The following is a 25,246-nucleotide window of genomic DNA, read 5'->3' as shown; positions in this document are numbered from 1 at the left end:
GTCCATACTGCTGAAGATTTCTGAGGAGCCCGAAGGTCCGTTCTATGTGTTACACACAGATGCACACACACAGAGATACACACATGTAGGTGCACCCCCACCCCTTCCTAATTACACACCACTCCTGATACTTGAACCCCCTCACCATCACACACAGCACCTTCTCTTTCCCATGGTCTACTTCGAAGTCACTCAGGCCCTGAAATAGAACCATCACTTCTAAATTGGCGCTGGCCTTCTTCCCCAGGATACTATGCTGGAGAGTTGTATGTCAACTTGACACTTGACACAAGCTAAGGTCATTTGAGAGAAGGGAACCTCAACTGAGACTGTGCTTCCATAAGATCAGGCTCTGAGCAAGCCTGTGAGGCATGTTCTCACATAGTGATCAACGGGGGAGGGTCCAGGCCAATGCAGGTGGTGGTCCTGGGAGCAAGCCAGTCAGCAGCTACCCTTCAGGGCCTCTGCATCAGCTCCTGCCTGGATTCCAGCCCTGTTTGAGTTCCTGTCCTGACCTCCTTTGATTATGAACAGCAATGTGGAAGTATAAACCAAATAAAGCCTTTCCCCTGCAACTGGCTTTTGGCCATGGTGTTTCATCATAGCAATAGTAACCCTAAGACAAACACACAGGAAACTATTTCTGGTCACATTCGGCAACCAGTGGAAGGCAGGCTCGAGGCAGAAGTCATTTCTACCACCATGCTGATAATCTTTGCAATTTGCAACGATCACACTCCACAAATAAGAACGCCGTGGAGAAGACTACCCAAAACCCATGAATTTCTGCAGCCAGAGCAGTAAGACATGGACACAGCTAACTCCTCACTTCAGCCTGGAATCCTGAGCATGCTATTTTCTCCCCCAGCCCCTCAGCTAACTCCTCACTTCAGCCTGGAATCCTGAGCATGCTATTTTCTCCCCCAGCCCCTTAGATGTAGCAGATGTAGGCCCTTTAAACACTAATCCTCAGAGACCAGTTCCAGCAAATTCAGATAGTCCAGGATGGACCCATCTTCATCATCTGTTTTTAAAAACAAGCAAAGCAGGTTGGGGTAGGTACCCTCACAACTCCCTCCTTTCTACTCTTTTTTTTTTTCCCCAGATAGTTGACCTCCTAGAAAGGCCTCTAGTGATTCTTGCTACTAAGTCAGTCTGTTATGAAGGAGGGTGTGTCTAAAATCTTCAGCTTTTTCTTAAAGTACTAAATCTTGTCCCGGGTATCTCAAAATATTGACGTTCTGGGGGTCATCTCACAGGGACTGCAGATGTCGATTGTCCTGACACCATTTCTCAATTTTCTGCATACATGCTATTTACATACATACATACATGGCTATTGACCCCTAGAAGCATGGCTGTAGGCCGAGCATGTGGCAGTGTGAAGTGCTGGCGAATCCCCAGCACCACAATAAATAAAAATACAGAAACAATATAACAGGCTCTTCCGAATGTATATGAAAATAACCCTGCCTTCTGGGTGAGAGATGCCCACTGTCCTAAGAGCAGGCAGAGCAGACACGACACATTCGTAAATCCTGAAAGTGCACCCCGACCCTCTGGCTGTGCCCATTCTAAGGCACCACTAGCTGCTCCTGAAGAGCCAGCCTTCCCCAGGGGACATCGGTTATCAGAAAAGTCATCAAGAGGCAAAAGGCAAGGAAGGGCAACAGGATTAGGGACCCAATCTTGATCAGAAAAAGCAAATTTCCTGACCCTTTCCAAGAACAGCAGGTGCCTTCTGGTGTGGAAACAGATCACACTTCACAGGCTCACAAAGGGCCGGGCAGTTTACCCAGAAGTCTGTGTGAGAGGAGACCAGGAAGAGTGACAGAGACCAGGAAGGTCTGTGACTGTCTGACCACTCTGAGCAGACACCGCCTCTGAGTCGCCTCAACTCTGTGCTCTGTATGCCGGCTCCTGGGGATGAGTGATGACCCAAACACCACACTCATTAGCCAAAGCCCAACCCCAGAGGAAGAGAGCATGCTCCCTGGGCACGGCCAGCTACCGCGACTCTGATGCACATCACGGCCTGGCCATGAATCTTCCACTGGGAGGCTGGAGAGAAGGGGACTTTCTTTCAAATGACTAAATGGTTAAGAAGTGATTAATCTCTGTCTAAATATGAAACCTCCAAAACGGAGGGAGAGAAAGAAGGTGTGTCCTTCCTATCAAGTGGAATGGGAAAAGGGAAGTGAAAACAGCCGAGAAGCTATAGAACTAGGCTTTTCAAGAGCCCAGAAACGTTCTCAGAACTCGGGAATTTAGACCAATTCATTTCCTGTGTTCTTTCTTCCCGGCCCACTCGGCCTGTTAAGTCACTGTAACATAATGCTTTTACTTGATATATAGCGAAGCCAATTGTCTCCCAGGGACAAATCAAAATCCAATACAATGACAAACACATTTAATTCTCAGAACTTAGTTTGGCGCTTGACAGTCCCCATCAATGGGCTTGAGCATTGTTCCCAATGTCCCAGCACTTGACTTATGTGCAGATCAACAGGAAGCTGTGTCCATCAAACGTCCAGAAGGAATCTTCTGACCTGAGCCAGGTACTTGGGCTGCAGATAGTCGGCCAGCTCTTCCTTACTGACCCACACATGACGGGCCTTCTTCCCAGTCTGTGAGAAGTCTCCTGTGAGCAGAAGAGCTTTGAAGAAGAAGACTTTGACCCCAATGTCACTCTCTGTCCGCATTGCCTTGGGGAGTTTGAACTTGTAGTGGCCACAAGGTGCATTTCCTAGGAACTTGGCTTCCATGTTGTTTTCTGAAGAGAAAAGAAAGAATTGGAAGATTAGGGTACAGCCATCCGCTTCTTCACCTAAAGATGATCGCCATGAGTGTGGCGGCCCTGAAAGGAGGCTCCTCCCCTCGAACCAAATGCTGTCTAGCCCAGGTGCCAGGTGCCTCTGTGGGCCTAAAAGTCCACGGTGCAGTTAACATCGTCTAGGAGTCATAGCAGCTGGCTTCCACCTTTAACCCTGCCACCAGCTGCTGAAACAGGACCGAGAAAGTGGGCAGCTGTAGAGCCAAGCTCGTCACCTCTAGAAGGTCTCCAGTTCGACCTTTAGGGGAGTGGGAATGAGGAAGTTTCCGGAAGTAAAGTCTTGCTTTCCTTCAAGATCCTTAGCTAGCTTAGTCCCTCTACGTAGCCCAGGCCACAGAGTGGTGATCTTGCTGCCTCAGCGTTTCAAGTACTGGGATCAAAGGCATCACCACATCCAGGGCAGATCTGGCTTCTGCGGTCTGCAACCAAGAAGGAGCTAATAACCCGAATCTAGCACTTCAAAGATGGCAAAATGGAGAATTACTAAATAGAACCTGTAGAACAGTTAGCTAAACAGAAAAACAGAGTTGGAGACCAACCTCAGTACTCACACTGACACTGTGGCCCCAAGACGTAATTGAAACTTCATTTTTATAAAAGATTTGTTCACTTTGAATGATGATTTCATGAACAATTTGTACTTTTTTAATTACAATGTATTTTCAAATTTTTCACTAAAAAAAGCAATGTTGGTATTTTACATCTCAAGAGGGGCCCCAACCTTCAAAAACAAGATTACTTTTTAAAAAACATTATATTTGCCCAGATAAAATTCAAATCTTTCATAGAAAAAATAGAGCACACAGAAAGCACTGCAAGGACAAAATTATAAACATGAGTGTGTGCATAGTGACACTAAGGTTCCCCAAGCAACGAGTTCCTGGGAGGTTGAGGCAAGAGAGCCAGCAGTTTGAGGTCATCTTCTGCCATGCAGTGGGTTTGAGAACAGCCTGGACTACATTCCATCCTGTCTCAAAGAACAACAGAAAGACTCAAAAAAACATTTTCAGCACATCCAACAAAGGAATAATAACTTCAGGTACCAAGATGCACTTGGGGCCAGGCATTGTGGCACATGCCTGTCATCCACAGTGTGGAGACTTGGCCAAGAGAACTGCAAATTCAAGGCCAAAGTAGACTACTTAGTGAGTTCAAGGCCAATCTGCGCTACACAGTGAGGTCCTATCTCAAAAGAAATGGAATAAAGGACTTGGGAGATGACTCAGTGGGGACAAGTATTCGCCACCAAGTGGATGACCTGAGTAAGATCAATGGAGCCACACAGAGGATAGAACCAAACCCAGACAGGTTGTCCCCGACCTCACGCTTGTGCCATGCAAAGCATGCGCGTGACCACACACACACACACACACACACACACAAATGAAAGCAATTTAGTTTTTTAATTAAAAATAGTCATGCTCTTGAACATGTACAGAAAAATTTCTAAAAGAATGCAAGGAAAAAATTGTCAGTAAGCATTACCTCTGAGAAGGAAAACATACTCTCTTACCACACTTACTCGATACTGATAACCATTACACAAATGCATGAATTAGTGTTCTCCAGCTTAGCAAAACATCGCTAACACCAGATATATTTACATACAATGTGCATTTAAATGCTATACTAAACGTGTGGGAGAGGTGGGATGATATTGGTATATTTCTTTATACTTTCCTCAACTCTCCAAAGTTAGTTGAATAAAGCATATTATTTTTCTACAATCTGGAAAACACAGATTAAAATATTATCAAGTCAAAAAATAAAAATATTTCACTACAAACAAGACAGTTCACAGACTTACGAAATACACTGAGTATCTTAGCTAGGGATTCTACAGCTTCAGTGAAACGCCACGACCAAAAAGCAAGCTGGGAAGGAAAGGGTTTATTTGGCTCAGACTTCCAGATCATAGTCCTTCATTGGAGGAAGTGAGGACAGGAACTCTAACAGGGCAGGAACCTGGAGGCAGGAGCTGATGCAGAGGCCATGGAGGGGAACTGCTTACTGGCTCTTGCTGGTTTCTTACAGAACCCAGGACTGCCAGCCCAGAGATGGCACCACCCACAAGGGGCTGGGCCTTGATCACTAGTTGAGAAAATGCCTTACAGCTGGATCTCAGGTAGGCCTTTCCTCAACCGAGGCTCCTTCCTCTCTGATGACTACAGCTTGTGTCAAGTTGACACACAAAATTAGCCAGTCCCCTGAGCATATGAAAAGACGGTCAGTCTCAATAGCAAAGAGGTAAATACTAATTCAAGAGATATTATTTCTACTGACTGCACAGCTACAAACTAAAACTGGGCTATTTCATGTGCTGGGGAGGTCCAGGTAAGCAGACACTACAAACAGTTCCTGAAGAGGTCATCACTGCACAGTGGAGTCGAGCAGGCATACTTCCCAAATCCTCCCACATGCACACCTTTGACCTGGTGACTCCACTCTAGAAATTCCAGCTTGCAAAAGTGTGGAGTCAGTGGAGAAGGAATGTATTTTCACTTTTCTTACATATGTATTGTGTAAACTTTCTTTGCTATTCCATTTTAAATTTGCTACCTTATGAACGTTGCAATAAATCTGCTATTATATTAATAGTTTTATATATTAAATATAAATATACCTATTGATATCCTTTTTTTACTTTCTTAAGCATTTACTCAATAGGAATGTTCAAAGAAAGCACAGTGTCAAGGCAGAACCCTTTCCACAAGGCACAGAGAAGGCAGAGCTGAGCAAGCACTGGCCATGCACACTCGTGAGAGAGAACCTGAGAGTGTCTACAACTGCCAATTCCTTTATGATGGCTGAGAGGCTGAGGGAAACAAAGCCCCACATTCCACTGTACCCTGTTGCCTCTTGCTGGCTAAAGCAGCCCCAGTGAAAAAGGATCAAGGGGCATGCAAACCTTTGACATTTTCCAGGAGCACTTAGCCTGGTGGCAGAGCCAATCAAGCGGCTAGGTGCTGACACTATTACCAAATCCACTTATCCAACACCAGCCAATGTCCACTCTATGCCAGGTAGTGCTGAGAACTCGTGAAGAGGAACAGAGTCTGTCCTGACCTTCGGGGAATTCAAAATTCTTGCTAGAATGAAGTGTGTGAATGACCACTATGGCGCAGGGGCACGAGTGATGGGGAAATGAATGAGATAGAGATGTATGATATGAAAGACACAAAGAATAAATAAAGAGAAGAAAAAGAAAGAATTCTAATTAATGTAATCATTGCTAAGTGGTTAAGGCAATGAACTAGAAATCCATCTCCCAGCACAGGAATGAACTTGCCCACTAAGGACTGGGTGTTGTGGCTCAAGCATACAATCCCAACATGCAGGAGGTGAGGGCAAGAGGATCAAAAGTTCAAGGTTATCCTCAAGTACATCAAAGGAAGTTCAAATCCACCCCGGGCTACCAATAAAAAAAGAAAGAAAAGAAGGAGAAGAAGGAGGACAAAGAGGAGAAGAAGGAAAAAGACAGGGACTGAAGAAGGAAGGGAAAGGAAGAAGAGGGGAGGAGAGAATTAAGAAGATGTTCAATGCACTAAAATCTCAGTACACCAACACAGGGCATTCACTGGTTCCAAGATCTCAGTACACTAACACAGGGCACTCACTGGTTCTAAGATCTCAGTACACTAACACAGGGCACTCACTGGTTCTAAGGAAAATCCTTGCCAGAATTTTGTTCGTTTGCTTTTGGGTTTTTTTGTTTGTTTGTTTTTCTTTGGGGGGGGGGGAGGGTGAGACAGAGTCTCACTATATATCTCTGGCTGTCCTTGAACTCATGGGGATTCCTCGCCTCTGCTTCTGAAGTGTTGAGAATTTTACTCATCTGTGTCCATTAAACATCTCCCTCTCCATCCTTATGTCCAATCACAGTCAACCTGAAATGAACCTGGAGTCTCTGGAAGTTAAAGAAGTTACCTGATAGTTTGTCCAGGATTCGTTCAGCTGTCCCTCGAAGGGTCTCCCCAAGTTGCCACTCTACTTGAGGGAGCATCCAAAAATCCTGATCCCCAAGCTTCTCTCTGACTAAGAGGACAAGGTTCCTGTCAAGCTTCCGATGCAACGAGGTTCGGTCATTTTTTTTATCAGCTTCTACAAAAGGGACAATCAGAAGAGATCAGAAGAGAGAGAAAAACAAAAAATAAAAAAGTCTGATCTTTCAAAACCAAGGATTTTGAGTTTTAGAGCCTTCCTTCAACTTCCTCAAGTCCTGTCCTCTAAGAACTCATAGCCAAAGTATAACCCTAACTTAAACTGAAAAGTAAGCATTGGAACCAGAGCTGAACTTCTCTCATGAGTACAATGCACTTGAAGCCTTTGGAAAAGAAGCAATGCCTGTAACAATTCAAACATAAGCACTGGAATACAGCTCAGAGGCAGCGCATGTCCCCTGCAAGCATGAGGCTCTGGGTTCAGCCCTCAGCGACACATACACACAGATCAAGAAACAAAACAAACAAGCAAACCTGCCCATGGGATTTAACAGCATGACTGGGATCTTGCTACCCCAGTCCTCGTCCCGGAAACAAGGACAAGAGGCTCAAAGTGACTTCTCATAAAACAGGCATTAGAGAAGACTTAATTCCTGCCACTCTCTGATCCAGAGCAGAGGTAAAACTCAAACAATAATTGCAAGCTTCAACAGAAAGAGAAAGACACTTTACTCCCCCTAAAAATAGCTTAAGTCTTTTAAAAGTTGGGTTAGGGGGATTATAAGGAATAGGGGGGAAAAGGTTATTTTCCTGGAAACTGTTTTGTTTCTTGACACTACTTGCTATTAAAATGTAAAGCAGGAGTCAGGCGACTGACCTTCACCTGGAAATCAGAACACCTCACTTTCCCTTCCTTGAGGGTGGCCTAGGTCACAAACCTGTCACTCGAGCTCCAGGTTTGAACTGTAGGAATGCCTGCTCCCACGCATCTTCTAAGTCTTGTGCAAGTGTAACGCCCTGCTCGTCTTGTTCATCGTCATAAAGGTCAGCTTTCTTCTTTGCCAGTCGCTTAGCTTCATCCAGAGCACGAAGCTCGTGGTCTGAATACAGGCTTCTCTCTGTCTCCACCTGGAGAGTTGAAAAGGAAAAGGAGAAGAAAAAACAAAACTACGGCATCCTTGGCAGGCTTGGAAGCACATCACTTAATACACTCAGAGAGATAATCAAAACACTATACAGATGCAAAGAAGAAAAAAGGCCCACTGGACTATCAGCTTGAGGGAAATTTGCCAAAATGTCAGAATGTGATAGAGACCAAGATTGCCAGGAAGAACAGAGGAGTGGCGAGGCACTGTGGATCCCACCCCACACTCTAGGTCTATGGGTCTCTGATCAGCATCTCTTCAGGCACTTTCCTGCCTCGAAGACACTACAACATCCCTTCTTCCTCTAATATCCCCCCTCACACTATTCCTCCCAGATGTCTACTCCTCCTTCCCATCTCAACTTAAGTGCCGCTTTCTCATCAAGCCATCCTGGACACTTCTCACGAAAATCAAACCTATGTGGTTCTGTGTACAACTCTTCCAGTACTCTGTGTCCTTTTTTTTTTTTTTTTTCCTATAGTGCTTACCAAAGTCTGTAATTAGTCATTTGACTGGTTACTGGCTGCACCCCTAACTCTAGTACAGGAAACTCTAGGAACCACAGCTATGTGCCTATCTTATCCATAACTGCGCATCGATCACTTCGAACAGTGACACACAGTATGAGTTATGAATACCTGTGGGGTACTTGACCACCCCTAACTGGCCAAGAGGGTAAATCAATGAGCAAAAAGCACTGAAAAGAGCTTATATTCGTATTCCCAAGACAAAAGCCCCTCGAAGTGTAGGGACAGGTAAGATCCTTCATCACTATCTACAGAGACTCAACACCCTGACAGCAAGGACACTTGCGGTTTTGCCCATGTTCCCTCACTTGCCCTTCACAGAAATTGCTCCCTGAGGTAAAAACAAAGCAAATTTTAGCACGTGCATCTTACGGAAGTGACCACAGTCTCCAAGGCTTTCTTCCTAATGCTCATCACTTCGCAAAGACATCTGTCATCTTTCAGGGCCTAATTTACAGGAAGCGATTCCTGTTCGCCACCGGAAACCATCCACACAGAGTGCCCAGGCGAAAATAAGCCAATTCAATTAAACTCTGTCGCAACCTGCTCTAAACTAATCCAATTCATTAAGATTAACTTACACCTTGGAAATGTCACTAGGAGATGTCAAGAGGTGAAATGATTTGCTCAAGGTCACACAAAGTACCAGAGTCACCATGGAATCGAGGCCCGCTTGGAACTGCTGCTTCCCCGCACCGCACCCCGAAGCCCGCACCCGCCTTACCTTCTGTAGTAGATCCGCCATCTCTTGCTGCAATGGGGTGAGCGGCTTGGTGATCAGCGGTGGCCGCTGCAGACACAAGGCACCCAACAGGCGCCATGGAGACCGGCTGCCTGAGGGCGCAGCCTCAAGGGACAGGCAGCGAGAACGCGGGCTACCAGCCCAGAGACTGTCGAGACGTCGCCAGCCTCTAGCCACCCCTAGCAGAGTACGCCCCATGGGCGCCGCCATCTTTCCGCCTTCCCACAAGGCACCGCGGCTGCCGGCGAGGCTCCCAGCCAACCCCACGTTCCCATGAGGCAACGCAGACCGGCGAAGGGGCAGGGTTACCTGTGAGACCGAACCATTGCAGTTGGGAGAGGGAGGTCAAATTCTTGATTAAACCATTAAAAAGGGAGAGAGTCCCATATAAAGTATTTTATAGAGCATTTAAACTTGAACAAAAACTATTCAAGGGGGAATTTCAGAGAAATCGGGTGATTTCCCTTCTGTGTGCTCCCCCGTAGATGCTCATGGTGCTGACTCCATCTCGGTCCGGCGCCGCGGACGGGAGCTGACGAGGGTCAATTTCAATCATGCAGGTTTTGAGAAACGCAGGATCGTGGCTCCTGCGGTCTTGGGCTGGACATGGGATGACCAGGTAAAGGCTGCCCTTTCGAGCCCACGGCCACTCTCGAACCTTCTCTCCTACCTCTCAGGCCTATGTGCCACTTGAACCTCCCAGAGGACCGTTAAGCCAGTCCCTCACCGAGCTCTTCTTTGCAGGCTTGTGGTGGTTGCCCCAGCTCAGCCTATCCACACCGGAGCCCCGAGCTTAGAAGACGCGGCTGCTAAGCAGAAAACTGAAAAGGAAGCGGTTCCGAGCCGCTTCAGGTGAGGGCTAAGTGGGTCCAGGCTTCTGGACACTTGTATCCTGTGACTTCTGCCCGCCACCCTCCAAAGTCATAGAAAAAAGTGAATTCCTGTCGTTTGCCATCTGTGCGAGTTTATGCAAAGCAGCGTTTGATCCTTCTCAAAAATGAAGATAACTCTCAGAGGTGTTGGTGAAAATAGAGGTGCATAAAGTAGCTGTTGAATTAGCAACTGTTGGCTGAGCGTCGTACATATATAAGTACCAGTGTTCTTTCCTTGTGAGGTAGGCATTAGTTCCAACTAGCAACTTTCTCTTCCACCAGCACAAAATGACTTGAGGAACTACACCAACTGCATTAGAGTTGGTCAAAGGCTCAGCATTAGTTTTGTGTCTAGCCCTGGGAAGTGACATCCTGCGCCCCACTAATATAACTTCTTCAACTTCTTCATATACGCTCACTTCACATCTATTTAACAGTTACTGAAAACTCTACTACCTTTTAAGTACCATAAGTACTGGAATACAGAAGGTTTATTCCACCCCCGAAGTGGTTCACAGACTTCCAAGAAAGATATAGGTGTATCTGTTTTAATCATAATCTAATCAGACTGATAGAGGTAAGAGCAGGTTGGACCTTTAAAAGAGTAAGGCATTCCTCAGGAAGTCAGGCAAGACTTAAGGTACCCTGGAGTGCAGAGGTGATGGGAATAGAAATTGAGCTGGGCAAGACCAGAGGCGTCATTCCAGGCAGAGGCAGCGGTCTGGAAAGTCAAGCTGTTGGAGAACATGGTGGGTGATACCTCTGGGAGGAGACACATGGTGACGGGCTTCCCTGTCGCCCTGGCGCTTTTACACTTTACCCTCTGCAGGCAGTGAGGGATTGCTGATGGAATTTAATCCAATCTGTTGCAGCTAGTCGCTAGGCAATCTCAGGTACTTTGGGGGTTGTTAGCCTTACATCCCAGTTCCAACAGTAAAGGCCCTATCCAGCAAGCTGGCATCCAAGCAGGGCCACATCTGTCCAGCTTTGGGGAGAGTTGATGATATTTAATTTATTTTTTTTTTAAGATGGCCTTGCTGTGCAGCCTAGGTTAGGCTCAGATTTATAATCCTGTTACCTTGGCCTCATGAGTGCTTAGATTCTAAGAGTGTAGCCCAGCTCCAGCAACCTTGCTTACTGTTTAGAGAGTCTTTGCCCACTGTATTGATGTTAAGCTATAGGGAGCAAGGATGGAAGCTGAGAGAAGACTTGAGAGCAATTATAAAGTGGTAAAAATGATGGTGTCTGGACCAGGGTGGGATTTTAGCCATTTTGTTGGTTTGGGTGTTTTGTTTTGAGAAAAGGTCTTGCTGTATGACCTAGGCTGGCCTGGAACGTCTCCTGAGTGCTTGGGATTACAGGCATTCGTCAACACCCAGCTAAGAAGCTATTAATATAAAGGTTGAGAAAAAGAGAGGTGTGAAGGCTCAAATTTGAGCACTAAACAACGGAAAATAGCAAATTGTTATATATTAAGACGGCAGAGACTGATGGAGTTTAGCTCTGTGTGGCTAAGCTTGAGATGCCTTATACTTGCTTTAAAATGGCCTTGTACAACCGCATATAATAAAAGAGAAAACCTGAGACACCTAGCTTCGGAGTAGAGATGTAATACAGACCGATTTGGGGCAAGGAAGAACCGGTGAAAGAGAGAACCTCCCCAGGACAGGTAGAAAGAAAGCCAGACAAGATTTTCTTTTTAGCGTGGTACAAAGTAGGGAATGGAGCTCTGTTCAGCACTGCAGAAAAGCTGGGTTGACAGGCAGATAGCATGACTGCTCATTGGATTGAGTGGCACAGAGTAGGTCAGTGACCTTGACTACAGCCTGCCTTCCTGATGGAGAAGTGGAAATAACTTCTAATTGGAGTGGGTTGGTTTCAAGGAGAATAAACAAGTATTGTCATTCCTTAAGGAGGTTTTGTTATAAAGGAGAATAGAGAAGTTCTTGGGAACCTGGGGGGTGAGGGGTACTTTTTGTTCTTGTTTTGATTTTATGTTTATGACGTGACAGTATGTTTTGCTTCTGGGAAGCCTGATGCTGAAGTGGGAACATTGCAGGAACAGAGTCCTTGTGGGGCTAATAGGCAACCGGAACATTGTGGCAGAAGAGTCCTCAACGGCCCTGGTCACAGATGTTTGGTGGTGGAAGCTGGAAGAAAGTCTAATTGATTCTATTTCTCTGTAGAGGTCATCAGCTGGCCCTGAGGAAACAGAAGGAGCTGGATGGTTAAGGAGACAAAAGGAAGTGTAGAGGCCGCCTCCTGGAGAATGGAAGGATAATTGAACTGAGAATGGTTGTCAGGCATCTCGAAAGCCTACTTGATGCTGGAATGTCATTAAAACGAAGCAGCGGTTCTTGGTAGGGACTTTTAGCAGTGTCTAAAAGCTCTAGTGGTCCTAAATTAGAAGATTGAATTTAGTGGACTAGAGCCAGGGATGCTACCACGCTCCCCGCTGCTCACAGGACAGCCTCCTCCAGCAGTGTCTTGTCCCAGCTGCTATAGAGCCCAGTTGGCCATGCAGTGTTTGCACAGACTCAGATTTAATAAGGGCTGGGAGTTTGCCAGGAGAAAGTGATGAAGTAAGAGGGGAATTGAGACTAGACTTTAGTCCAGCTGAGGTTCCCGAGGTATATGGAGTGACAGACATCCGATGGGCTCATCGAGTGCTGGCCCTGACGATACCAAAGCAGACAAGGGGGTGGTAGGCAGGGATGCTTGAAGCCAAGGTTGCTGCGATGCGTGTGCTGGCAATGATAACTGCTGGCTGTGACCCCAAGGGTCAAGGTCGGACAGAGGACAGATGTGCTGGCAATGATAACTGCTGGCTGTGACCCCAAGGGTCAAGGTCGGACAGAGGACAGATGTGCTGGCAATGATAACTGCTGGCTGTGACCCCAAGGGTCAAGGTCGGACAGAGGACAGATGTGCTGGCAATGGTAACTGTTGGCTGTGACCCTAAGGGTCAAGGTCGGACAGAGGACAGATGATGGTTGAAGGAGACAAGGTTTAGAAATTAAAGTTCAGGCTTTTGGAGATCTTGCTGAACCCATCTGCAGTTATACAAAAGTAGTGCCAGAGAACACCAAGCCCTGACTATGGTTTTTGCAGTTTGTTTCCATTTTAAAATAACTTTTTGAAATTAAAATATAAATTATATCATCTCTCCCATTTCCTCCTCCTGATCCCTCCCTTATACCCCCGTTTTCTCTCTCAAATTTAAGGCCTCTTTTTTTTTTAATTGTTGGGGAGGTGTTTTCCTAACTACATAAATATAACCTGATCAGTCCATGTAATGTTACTTGTATGCATCTGTCTTCAGAGCTGACGGCTTGGCATTGGATTACCCATCTGGACACTCTTGTTTCTCCCACCTGGGGGCATTCTTTAGTTGCTTGTATTTGCATTTTTAAAGATTATGTAATTAAGCCAGGCCTGGTGGTGCACACCTTTGATCCCAGTACAGTGCTGGCAGAAGCAGATGGATCCCTGCAGTTGAGGACAGCCTGGTCTAACATAGTGAGCCTGTTTTGAGGCTGCCTCTTGTTATGTAGCCCGGAATGACCAGGAGCACTGTCATCACAGCTGGTCTTAAACTCAAGGTGACCCTCCTGGCTGGGATTATGGGCAGGCATGCACTACCCTGCCCAACTGAACCTGGGAAGTTTAGAGGCCTGATCTTGGCCATCCCCTAGAGTAAATAGCCCAAGCTCCTGGTTTCAAAATCTTGCTATCTAAAGGGGATTGTATTGGTTTCACTCAGACGTAGACTCGTATTTGCTCACTCCCAAGTCAATATAGGGAACAAAAAAAAAAAAAAAATCAGTGGGAAATGATGATCATTGAAATAAGTGTCATCCACAGGACTAGGACACTTTTCTTCTTAGTACAGAAACTGATAGGCCAGCCACCTACAGAGGCTGCACATCATCGCTAAAATCAGGCCCCCAGGAAAGAATGCGCTGTGCTGAGTTTTTGAAAAATAACCCTCGAGAAGCAGATGGAGCCGGGGGTGCTTGAATGGTAGCATATTTTCTAAAATGGATTTCAGCATAGTAGAAACATAGCGTGGGTGTCGGGTACAAATCTGCGCCTGATTTGGGTGCGTAGGCATAATGAAACAGCAAGTTTACTCCCATCTGAAATGCTGAATGGCAATTACATGTGTGTTTCAATTTGTAAAGAACAAAGCTCAGACCCAAGACCACTCTCCTTGGTCCAAAACCTGGCCTCCCTTGCTGGTCCTGTGTCTGTTTAGACATGAATTTTCTACCTGAAGATGGAGACTATGGCCCCAGGGAAACCCAGCAAGCAAATTAGACTAAGGCTAAAAGATCCCGAGCCCAGCACAGTATCAAGGCCAGTGTTCCCAACCCTGAAACACCGTGGTGTCCAGAAGGTGCAGAGAGCCCCTCCAGAACCAGAGACTCTTAGTTTTCATTCTGGTTTCTCTCTGGGTTTTTAGTGCTGCGAAGAGACACCCTGACCATTCAACTCTTATAAGGAAAACATTTAACTGAGGGGACTTGCTTACAGTTTCAGAGGCTCAGTCCATTATCATCATGACAGAGTACACGCGGTGTGCCGGCAGATGTGGTGCTGAGAGTCCTACATCTTGCAGGCGACAAGAAGTCAACTGAGACACTGGGTGGTGTCTTGAGCATAGGAAACCTCAAAACCTACCCCCCACAGTGACACCCTTCCTCCAACAAGGACACCTCCTAATAGTGCTACTCCCTGTGAAATTATGGGGGCTAATTACATTCAAACTACCACAGGGTTTGTCTGTGCTATTTGATTTGATGTTTGGGGTGGGTGTTTGTGAGAATCGAGGCCTTTATGGGAGGGGACAGAGTCTTACAGTCTATCCTAAGCTGTGTGTATCCCAGGTTAGCCTTGGATTCAATTTTCCCATCCTGCCCACCCCCCAGTGTGCACACTTCCCCCACCACCTCTACCCCATGCTCAGATCACAAGTGTGCATCGCCACATTCAACCGATTCTGTTTTGTTTTTAGGCAGGTATGTGTTTCTTTTGATTTAAAGAACAATTGGGAAATTAACCAAATGTTTCTTCTGATTGCAGCATTTACCCTCCAGCTCCAGGACAGGAAAGCCCTCTGCGGTGGGCAGGGATGAGGTTTGAGGAGGTCCCAGTCGCACATATTAAAGCAACCCACAACAAGTAAGAAAGGGGGTGTGTGAGCAAGTCCCTGTGGGCTGCTTCTGCCTTAGCCCTTCTTCTAGTAGAAGTCGGGTTGCCAGATGCTAGCCTCATCTTCTTTGGGGAAATTACTTAAGTTTCATAAAAATATCAAATAGATTTGTTACACTGTAATTTTAAGATTTTTGTGCCTTCCTTGGGATTCCTATGCAAGAGTTAGAAGGACTGTATTAGAAGCAGCTGGTCCTGTTGTGAGCGAAGCAATCTACAAATACATAACTTACTAGTAAACTAACCCTAATATCAACTTCTAGACAAGTGCAAAACCCTTTAGCCTTCTTCCCTGATGTCCTGTGCACTGCCCCTTCCCTTGCAGGACTAAGTGTAATGGTGAATAAAAGCAGCAAGACTAAAGCCCTTCTCTGCTGTGCACACAGGTACCAAGCAGGCTCCCAGCCACAGAAATACAGGGTGTTGGTGACAACTTTGCAGGCCAGGTCCCCCTTTGTCACAGCCTGCCTGCCACACAGTTGGAGTACAGCACCAGAGACTATAGTCCTGGCCTCCAGCATGTAGCACAGAGGTTACAGGGCCCATAGAGGCTCCCTTCTCCTCTTGAGCTAATGCAGACACAGCTTCTCTGCTTTCTTTGTGTTGTTGTGTCTGTGGCCTTTTCAATCCACCCTACATCAGAATGTTTCTGTCCAGTGTAGGGAATGTAAGAGGCCCTTGGAGAGGATGACAGCCATAACAAGGCCACAGGCAGGTGCCAGTAGTAGCCCAGAAGGTCTCTTGTAGAGCTTGTATAGCAGCATCCCCTTCACTTCCCCTCCCATGAGCACCCAGAAACCTCTGCAGAAAGTGGGGTGACGATAACCAAAGGGGAGACAGGATGCTCTTTAGGATTTTCTTAAAGTCATTCTTAATTATAATTTACCCTTACAGAGCAAATTAGTAAAAAGTTTCATTTATTTAAAATAATTTTTGATCCCAGAATAGTGGTCATAAGCATTTAAATTATCCACTGTAATAATATTGTCATGATAAATAGTTTTGTGGGATTTTTTATGCATCTTTGTGTTTTAGAGATAGACACTGAACTGATAGGTCTTAGGTTCACTTCATAACAGTCCACTGATGGGGGGATGGGAACAGGGTTTAGAGGCAACACTATAATGGACGTGAGTTGCTTATTGTTGAAACAGAGCTAGGCGACAGGTCTCCAGGCATTTATTCATAGACTGTTTAAAAATACTTTATTATATTCTTGCTTATTTGTTGGGGGTGGAGCATAACGACGTGGAGATCAGAAAACAGTTTGCACATGTGGGTCCACCTGTCACCATCAAGCCATCCCTCACCTACTCCTGTTTTCGTTGTTATAGTGGAAGATACCTGGAACTTCCAATGTTGTCCTTTTTTTAACAGAACACTAGACAAGGATATTAAACCAACATAGCCCCTGCCTTGGGAAAGGCTTGAGGCAGACGCGTGTCCTTCTGGTGGTACTCTCCTGCCGTTGGGTGATGGCACTCCTCTAGTGTATGATTTGGCAGTCTTCTGTTAACATGAGAGAGGGAGCTGGTGACCTTTTCTTTCTCATCCGGGCTCCTAAGGACTGTAGCAAGCTCCCTTCCTTCCCTGAGCAGTAATAGAGTTATATGCCTCTTTTTCCAAGCACACAGATCCAGGTAGTGTCTGCTACTAACGTGTCCTTGGCCCGCGCCTCCTGTGGCACAGAAGGCTTTCGCAATGCCAAGAAGGGCACCGGCATCGCAGCACAGACAGCAGGCATCGCAGCGGCCGCAGTAAGTACCTGACCACAGTGCTGTGCTCTTCCTGTGGCTGATGGGGAGAGTTCTTAGCAGACCTGATTCAGAAGCACTGAGGGCTCTGCCCGCCCCGCTTAGATGTCCTGACACTGAGCTGCTTTAAGAAGTCATTGTGGGACAGTTATCAGCTTTCTTTCTCAGCTTCAGTGGAGAAAAGGAAGAAGGCTTAGGAACCAAGCTCCTTCCATTAAAGACCAGTGGGATGGCGTGAGGGGTTGCATTTTATTCAGGGGGCATGTCTTATAACACAAGTCCCAAAGTGACTATTTAGAAGCAAATTAATCAGCTACATTTCAGATAGTTCATTATTGCCATGTCTTCAGAAGACCCTGCTATTATCTACTCTTCCAAGAAAATCAGATTGTGTGGGATTGGTCAAAGTCAGGCAGCCAGTTCAGCACCCTGATGTGAACCCAGATTAGCCTGGGATCAGAGCTGCATGTTTCCTGCTGTAGGAGAGACCTCATGAGTGTGTGTACACTGACAAACAGGACTACTTCCTGGAGGGACACTTGGACCTTTACAGCTAGACATAAGGAAACTATTGATGGCTGTGTGGTAGTGATCAAAACTCAGAGTGATGTAATGACCCACCAGACAGAGGACATTCAGTTAAGAGACATAGTCAGTGTTGGTAGTGTTTGAGTGAGTTCTGGGTGTTTTCCAAGACCCATAATGAGTGTGCTTATAATATGGACACATACCTAACTCTAAAGATGCTAAATCCCACTTTAGAAGTGGACAGACAGGTCTGCATTTGGAGGGAAATGAGGCAATATCTAGAAGTGTCCACTAGGTGGCAGTGCAGTTCCATCACCTTGGTTCTTGGCCTGGGTTTGCCAGCCTCTTTGGGTGCTCACCTCCACTGCCACTCTCTGTGCTTTGCTTCCTTCTGTCTTCTGCCTCCCTGTTGACTTCTGCTGCTGCCATTACCCCGCATGTTCTGGAGACAGTAGCCAGAGATTGGGACACTGACCTCTTGTTTCTCTCCAGAAAGCCACAGGAAAGGGAGTGACCCACATCAGAGTTATAGTGAAAGGCATGGGGCCAGGACGCTGGGTAAGTAACTAGGGTTCTCCACAGTGCGTGTGCATGTTCTTTAGAGCCAGGTGTGGGGAGTTTAAATGTCCCCTTAGTAAACGTTCCCCTTAGTTCCTCTCGGTTACTCCTACAATCATCTAAGCCCCTCAGAGCGAGCCTAGATCATGTCATTTGTCTCAGCTTCTCGAGTGTTTGCTCTGTGCCAGCCCTGGGAATGGAAAAGTGGATCTCTGGGGAACCATCATAAACACATCTTCAGCACAGACTAGTGGGTGCATGGAGAAGTGTAGACCAAGGTGCTGGGGGCCTTCAGGGGGTCCTGAGACCAGTGGGGCTAGGAGGTGACATCTCTCCGACTTTACAAGAATGAGGCCTTGGGGCATGAGTGTGTCCGTCCTGGGAGAGGAAAATGTTCATGTTGCTGGAGCACAGGGCTCTAGCCTGTGCTCAGATTGTGAAGTCCAGGTTGGAGGCAGCAGGCACTGGAACTGTAGGTATCCATGAGCTTCCCTCCCTCTTGGAGCCCTATCTGAAGATGCTGGGTCATCATCATTTTGGAGACCATACCACTCTCCTGTTTCTGATCCTTCCAGTCTGCCATCAAAGGACTGACCATGGGGGGTCTGGAAGTAGTCTCAGTCACAGACAACACCCCTGTCCCACACAACGGCTGTCGGCCCCGGAAGGCTCGAAGGCTGTGACGGGAAGGAAGCGTGCACTTGAACCCGACCTAAAGTCTCCACTCCAGATGGACCCTGCAGAAAGGCCACTGAGGGAGCTGCTGGGGCCGGCAGCGCTCAAGCCTGCGGGAGAACATTGCTTCCCCTTGCACCTGGAGCAGGAAGTGCTCACCTCTCGGACATGGGGGATTGGGAACTGTCAGCACAGCTGCGGCTGTGCTCTCAGAATAAAAGGCTGTTCTACATAGTAGCTGTCAGGTTTTGTTCCCAGTGTTAGACTTCTGAAAGATCGTGAGTGTAAGTGTGACCCCGGCTGGAAGGGCCACAGCGTAAAATGGGTGCCATCCACTGCACCCCTTCTTTTCACACTGCCATAGCCTCTTAGCCAAGGTGTCCAGATCCTGTCACAGCCACAGTTGGGCATTTACCCAGGAGAGCGAGAGCTCTTTGCCGTCCTCTGGAGTCTGTTAGATTTCAGAGGTGGTGGGCATGCTTGAAGTTAGCCCTAGCAGGGGGGCGGGGGGGAGTTTCTGAAGTTCGGGTTTCCTGGGAGTGTCCGTCCTTTATACTCGGTCGACTTTGGCAGTCCCCAAACCCAAGGAAGTTATCTCGAAAGCAGGCTGGTAGAGTTGTATAAAACAGGATTTGGCAGAAAGACGTGCGGGTAGTGAGAACTGTGATGGTATAGAACCTAGATGTTTGCAGACAAATTGGCACAGCTCCAAACCCCCAGGTTCTGAGGGGCTGTCTCCCTACTCCATTAGCAGAGCCTGTGAGGAGTATCCTGAGCCCAGTAACTAAAGTCTGCTGGAGGCTGCTTATGTTAAACCACTGTGGGAGAAGGACCAGCATCTTAACAAAACACTATCCAAACTGCATTAGAAAGATTTTGGCCTTTATTTTTATTTATTTATTTATTTATTTTGGTTTTTTGAGACAGGGTTTCTCTTTGTAACAGCCCTAGCTATCCTGGAACTAGCTCTTGGAGACCAGGCCGACCTCTAACTCACTGAGATCCACCTGCCTCTGCCTCCCAAGTGCTTGAATTAAAAGGCAGGCACCACAACCACCTGGCTTTTTGGCCTCTTAGAGAATCATACTATATAGCTCAGGCTAACCTTCTGAGTGCTCGATTTACAGCATCACCACACCTGACGTAACGTGTGTGTGTGTGTGTGTGTGTGTGTGTATCTATACATATATGTATATGTGCACACACATATATGCTGGGTAAGAGAAAGTGAACTGCAGCAATTTTTTATTGATGACAATAAAAGTAAAGGTTTCATATAAAACAGACTTTAAAATGAGGCTTTGGAAACTATTCTTTGTGATTTGCTATGGTTTGGCCTTTATTCAAATGGAGAAGAGACCCGGAGCACCTGGTTGTGGCTCAAGCAGAAGCAGCTAAAAAGTTTAGGAAAACACTGGAGAGGAAGGCTTGCTTACCAAGGGACCAAAAGGAAAACACGGGCTGAAAAAACTGATCGTCATACCAAGGATAAAGACAAGCTCCACTGATGGGATGAAGAAAGGGTGCATACGTAGATGACCATGGCCAGGAGAGAATCTGGTTGTCAGGACTTAGAGACAGCCCTTTTACAGGAGGTACATTTAATTACATGGCAGCTTAGTTAATTTTCAATCGCTGTGACAAAACACCATGGCCAAGCAACTTACAGATGAAAGTGTTCAATTAGCTCACAGTTTCAGAGACTTAGAGTCCATGATGGGGAACAAAGGCATAGCTGCAGGGAGAGCTGAATGCTCACATCGTCAACTGAAAGCATCAGGCAGAGGGGACAGTGGAAAGCCTCAAAGCTCACCCCCATCACACACCTCCCAATCCTTCCCAAACAGTTCTACCAACTGGGGACTAAGTATTCAAACATGAGCTTATAAGGGTCATTCTTACTTCAATTACCATACATGGTATCTAAATAGAGTTGAACTAAAAGTAGAGAAAGAACAAGTCTCATCAAGTAACGGTTCCACCCATTGTCTTCTCAATTCCGGTTTCCATCCTTTCCTCAATTTTGAAGACATCCTTGTCTGATCCCTGCAAGATGATGCTTTTTTCCCAGGGTCTAGCCTCACCCTCATGGATAACTATCCTCCTCGAAGGTGCAGGAGCTTCCTGTGGGGTTTTATTCTTCCTGGAATCCAAGATGGCTTGGGACCCCAAGTAAAGAGTCAATGCTGTTTAGCCAAAGCTCCTGCATGCCTGTTTCCACAGTGGGGACGAGACTGCCCAGGGAAAAACACAGAACTCGGAAAGAAGATGATGGCCTGGTCTGTAAACGCTGTAGGTGAGCCAGGGAGGGGGTGGGAATAGAGCCACAAGAGACAGGAGAGCATCACCTCTCAGGGGACACGGGCCCAGTACATCCTGTGCAGAATGCTGCCTAGCGGTCAGCTAGCCGCTGTGTGGGATGAACTCTAGCAGCCTGGAAGGTCATGAGAGACCAAAGGAAGAGGGTGGGAGGCATCAACGAAGGAGAAAGGAGACCCGGGCCAGATGCTGAGTCTGTAAGAGATGTCTGCTGTCTTGGGATCTTGAGGATCCAGCACTCTCTCTCTGACATGGTGGACTATGGGTTTGGGTGCACAGAGAGGACACGGAGCTTAGAGGTAAGAAGCAGATCTCAGCAAGATGGCAGAAGACCAGGCTTCCAGGGCAGGCAGTCATCTGAGCCCCCAGGGGCAGGTGTGCCCATTGTAAGCCCGGAACAGCCACTCTGCTGGGAGTAGCATGGACAAATCAGAAGCAAAATGTCCTTGGACTCGGCACACAGGGACCGTTCCTTGTTCTCTAAGATTTCATATGATTATACGGAAACAAAAGAGGGCGCCTTCTCCCCCAGCTCTTCCCGAAGCAGCACAAATAGCTAGAGCTGCTTCAGAGGGAGGGAGGGCTGGCCGTGTCTGGCGCTGTATCTTACACAGGGCCTTGGGCTTCATAATTGCTTGTAGGAACACTCCATCCAGTAAACAGTTCTATCCCCTGAACTCTGCCAGATGGCAGCATTCTGTATTTGCTCTGTCAGCATGAACGCATACCCCACATGGCTCTTAAGTGTGGTTAGTGTCGTTAAAGAACTAAATTTTAAATTTCTTTAATCGGAATTAGCTGATAGCTCCGTGTAGTTGGTGTCACTGTAATGGGGCAGTGTGGCCTTGGGTGTCCTCCCTGTGTACCCATTATTGCAAAGACGTCATTACGGCCTGTGAGTCAGGCCAAAGAGTGGGACGCAACTAGCCAGCAGTAGGGAACTAGTGAGAGAAATTGCAGAACATCCACGGGGGATGTTAGCCAGGAAACAAGCCAAGATGTGTGGCAAAGTGACACATGGAGAGGTGGGTGGTGGAGTGACGTATGGGATAGAATTGCAAGTTTGGGTAGGAAAAGAAGAGTGTGTGCATACATATATGTGTGTGCATTGACACGTGACAATAACACAGAGGCAGTGAGTGGGAGACTTAACTTTCTGCCTTCCTCACCTTTAGACTCAGGTGCCTTGAACGTGTACTTACTCAGATTAATTACTAAACCAATAAATAATAATATGAAATAATAGAAATAAAGACCTGGTTTTACCATATATATTCAATGTGTAGATAGTAGATATATAGATATCTAGATACACATATGAGCTGCAGTTGGGCAATGTGCAAATTGCCTGCTGATTTGTGTACAGAACATCTTTTGAATAGAATTGGACACTCAGCAGCCCTGTAACACTGCCTGTCCCCCTGGTGGTCCAGGAAAAAACGATGGCTTCGGCTCTGAAGTTTGTGCTGCTAATTAATCTGATTTCTCCCCTCTGACGAGCCAGGTTCAGATCGAATTGTGCACTCACTCTCACATTAGCATAACCAGTCTTGCCAGGAAAGTCACCTCGGTGTCATTATTGCCTGCTGGAAGGAGGGGGTAGACGGAGCAGGTGCTGTTCCCATAGTGCCCTGTGGCAGCTTAACCACCTAGGATTTGTGTAATCCCCTTGAACGAGAGAGAAATGTCAACTGAGGGGCAGCACTGTGTCACAGGGGACCCTGGCTGGGAAGACACCTGCTGTCTAGACTCCGGTGGAGCACACACTCTCCTCCCCCATCAGACGTTGGTGACCCCCTCAGGGCAATGGAAGAGAAGAGGATCAGTGCTGATCCAAAGAGCCTTAAGTCGTTGATGGAGGACTTCTTGGAGGAGACGCCTAGGAGTGGAGGAGACGCCTAGGAGTGGAGGAGACGCCTAGGAGTGGAGGAGACGCCTAGGAGTGGAGGAGACGCCTAGGAGTGGAGGAGACGCCTAGGTGTGCTACAAAGACCAACTGGACATCCTCGAAGCCCAGTTAGATCTCCGCGGGGCTCTGGAACTGCTCCTGTGGTCTCCTAGTCCCTCTTATATGTTGGGATGGGAAGAGCTTGGGAGTTAGAGTAGCATCTGTATTCTTGGAACCTCAGCTGCTCCCTTTTCATTTGTCCTTAATATGGGGTCCACAAAGACTGCTTACTCTGCTTGTACTCATCTGGTATCATCCAGCATGGCTCCACCCTCTCTCCTTGGGCACCTAAGATGGAGAGATCTTCACACCACTCCGTAGAGCCCTGCCTGGGAACCTCGCAGTGAATGCAAGTGTCGGCCCCTCTGGCCCTGGCCACGCTGTTGTCCGTGCCATTATTCTGAAATATTTACCCTGAGATTGTAATTAGAAAGTGTTCTGTAAGAGTCAGTCGCCCATCTTCCTGTTTCCTCTGATCTCCTCAACTGTGGAATAAGCCAGATTCTTAAAAATATGCAGCCAGAAACTCAAATGGAATTTAAAAGCCAAGGGATTCGTGAATAGCCCTCAAGAGACTTCCCTCCCTCCTCCGTCCTTCCTCAGCATGTCTCAGGGACCAGACACAGGACTGTGATGCCCCGATAACTGTCCTGAGCAGATAAGAGACCAGCAGGGGGGAGAAATTCCAAAGCCTATGGTCATTTCCACAGGGCAGGCTGTGAGCGTAAGTGTGCACGTGTGGTGTGAGTGTGTGTGGTAATAGCACTGATAAGGGGGATCAAAGAAAAGGGAACACTGGTACTCAAAATCCTATGAGGCTGTGAAGGCAGGGTGGTGGGTAATAGTGACTTCAGAGGCCACAGCAGGGAGTGGGGGACAACACACAGTCCACGGGTAAGTTCATTATTTTCCTCATTGGTGTGCCCAAAATACCTGACAAGAAACAACTTATCTGGGCTTACAGCTGAAGGAGATACCGTCCTGGGGAAGGCATGATGGCAGGGGTGTGAGTCAGCTGGTCACACTGCACTCACAGTCAGGAAGCAGAGAGAGAGGAGCGCTGGTGCTCAGCTCACTGTCCCCTTCTGATTCAGCCAGAGACTCCCGCCCACCAATGGTTCCGCCCCACATAGGATGCTCTTCTGTCTTCAGTCAGACCTTTCTGGAAACGCCCTCAGAGACAAACCTAGAGACGCGTGTTCATGGTGGTTCTAACTCCAGTCTGGTCGACGGTGATGATTAACTATCAATGTGGCTAGTGGTACACAACACAGCGCAGGGGACAGTAAGTGCTGCAGACTCCAACGGCATCAGAGCCCAACCAGGAACCTGGGGACGCTGCCTCTGAAAAGCTGTCTTTACAGAAGTGATTCAATTAAGGATTCTGAGACTGTGTGCAGGAGTGCAGGACATTGCACTGGGCTACCTGTGTGGTCCTACATGCAAATCCCCATCCCCCGCCCCCCTGGTTCCTTACAAAACGTAGGGAAGTTTGACCACAGGTAAGAAAGAAGGCCATGTGACTCAGAGGAAGACAAGAGAAAAGCATCCAGGAAGCCACAAAAGCAGATTCTTTCCCAGAGCCTCTGAGAGCTCACAGGCCCAGGAACAATTCAGTTAGTGTCCACTGCTGCCTGACTTTGGACTCCTGGCCCCCAGAGCTTTGAAGAACAAAACTGTGTGTTTGTTTGTTTGTTTTTCTTTTTTTCATTGTCCTGGACATCAAACCTAGGGCCTCAAACGTGCTAGGCAACCCTCTACTTCTGAGTACCAGCTCCAGACCCAGCAACTGCCTGCTTCTCTTTTTATTTTGAGACAGATCTCAGTCTAAGCTGGACTTGAGCTTCTCTGTGGCCTAGAGAGGCCTTGATCTCAAGGGCCTCATGCTTCCGCATGTAGCTGAGATCACAGACCTGTGCCCCCAGGACTTGCCAGTTCTGATGTCTTGAGGCCTCCAGTATGTGCTCATTTGGGGAAGTCAGTGAGGATGGAGAGACTGGGTAGAGGGCAGCCATGTGGGCGACAACTGGACCAGGCTTCAGTGGACTGTGGGGAGGGAAAGGGATAGAGGGTGGAATTTCTATAGGTCTATTTGTGGTCAGCAGGCAGTAGGAGACCTTGGCAGTTGCCAGAGTCACAGAATGGGAGGAAGGTATTTGAGAAAGATCTTTCTGGAGCCCAGTGGAGGCG

At 47.2% G+C, this 25,246-nt stretch overlaps 2 protein-coding genes across 2 annotated transcripts; one reads left to right on the top strand and one right to left on the bottom strand.

Annotated features, from left to right (window-relative positions):
- Positions 1–2,016: 2,016 nt before the first annotated feature.
- On the bottom strand, positions 2,017–9,426 carry Mrpl46 (mitochondrial ribosomal protein L46). The gene is made up of 4 exons (XM_057756347.1): positions 9,171–9,426; positions 7,713–7,902; positions 6,761–6,934; positions 2,017–2,773 (listed from the first exon to the last, which is right to left on the bottom strand). Exons 1-4 carry the CDS (start codon positions 9,396–9,398, stop codon positions 2,523–2,525), a joined length of 843 nt encoding a protein of 280 aa, XP_057612330.1. The 5' UTR covers positions 9,399–9,426; the 3' UTR covers positions 2,017–2,522.
- A 263-nt stretch (positions 9,427–9,689) lies between these two features.
- On the top strand, positions 9,690–20,052 carry Mrps11 (mitochondrial ribosomal protein S11). The gene is made up of 6 exons (XM_057756202.1): positions 9,690–9,807; positions 9,933–10,040; positions 15,146–15,244; positions 16,902–17,031; positions 18,049–18,114; positions 18,690–20,052. The coding sequence occupies exons 1-6, from the start codon at positions 9,743–9,745 to the stop codon at positions 18,795–18,797; spliced, it is 576 nt and encodes a 191-aa protein (XP_057612185.1). The 5' UTR covers positions 9,690–9,742; the 3' UTR covers positions 18,798–20,052.
- Positions 20,053–25,246: the final 5,194 nt, after the last annotated feature.

Source organism: Chionomys nivalis, chromosome 23 (genome assembly GCF_950005125.1).
Source record: "Chionomys nivalis chromosome 23, mChiNiv1.1, whole genome shotgun sequence".
Taxonomy (NCBI): Eukaryota; Metazoa; Chordata; class Mammalia; order Rodentia; family Cricetidae; genus Chionomys; species Chionomys nivalis.
The sequence above is the reverse complement of the archived record's forward strand: the minus strand, read 5'-3'. Positions and strand labels throughout refer to the sequence as shown.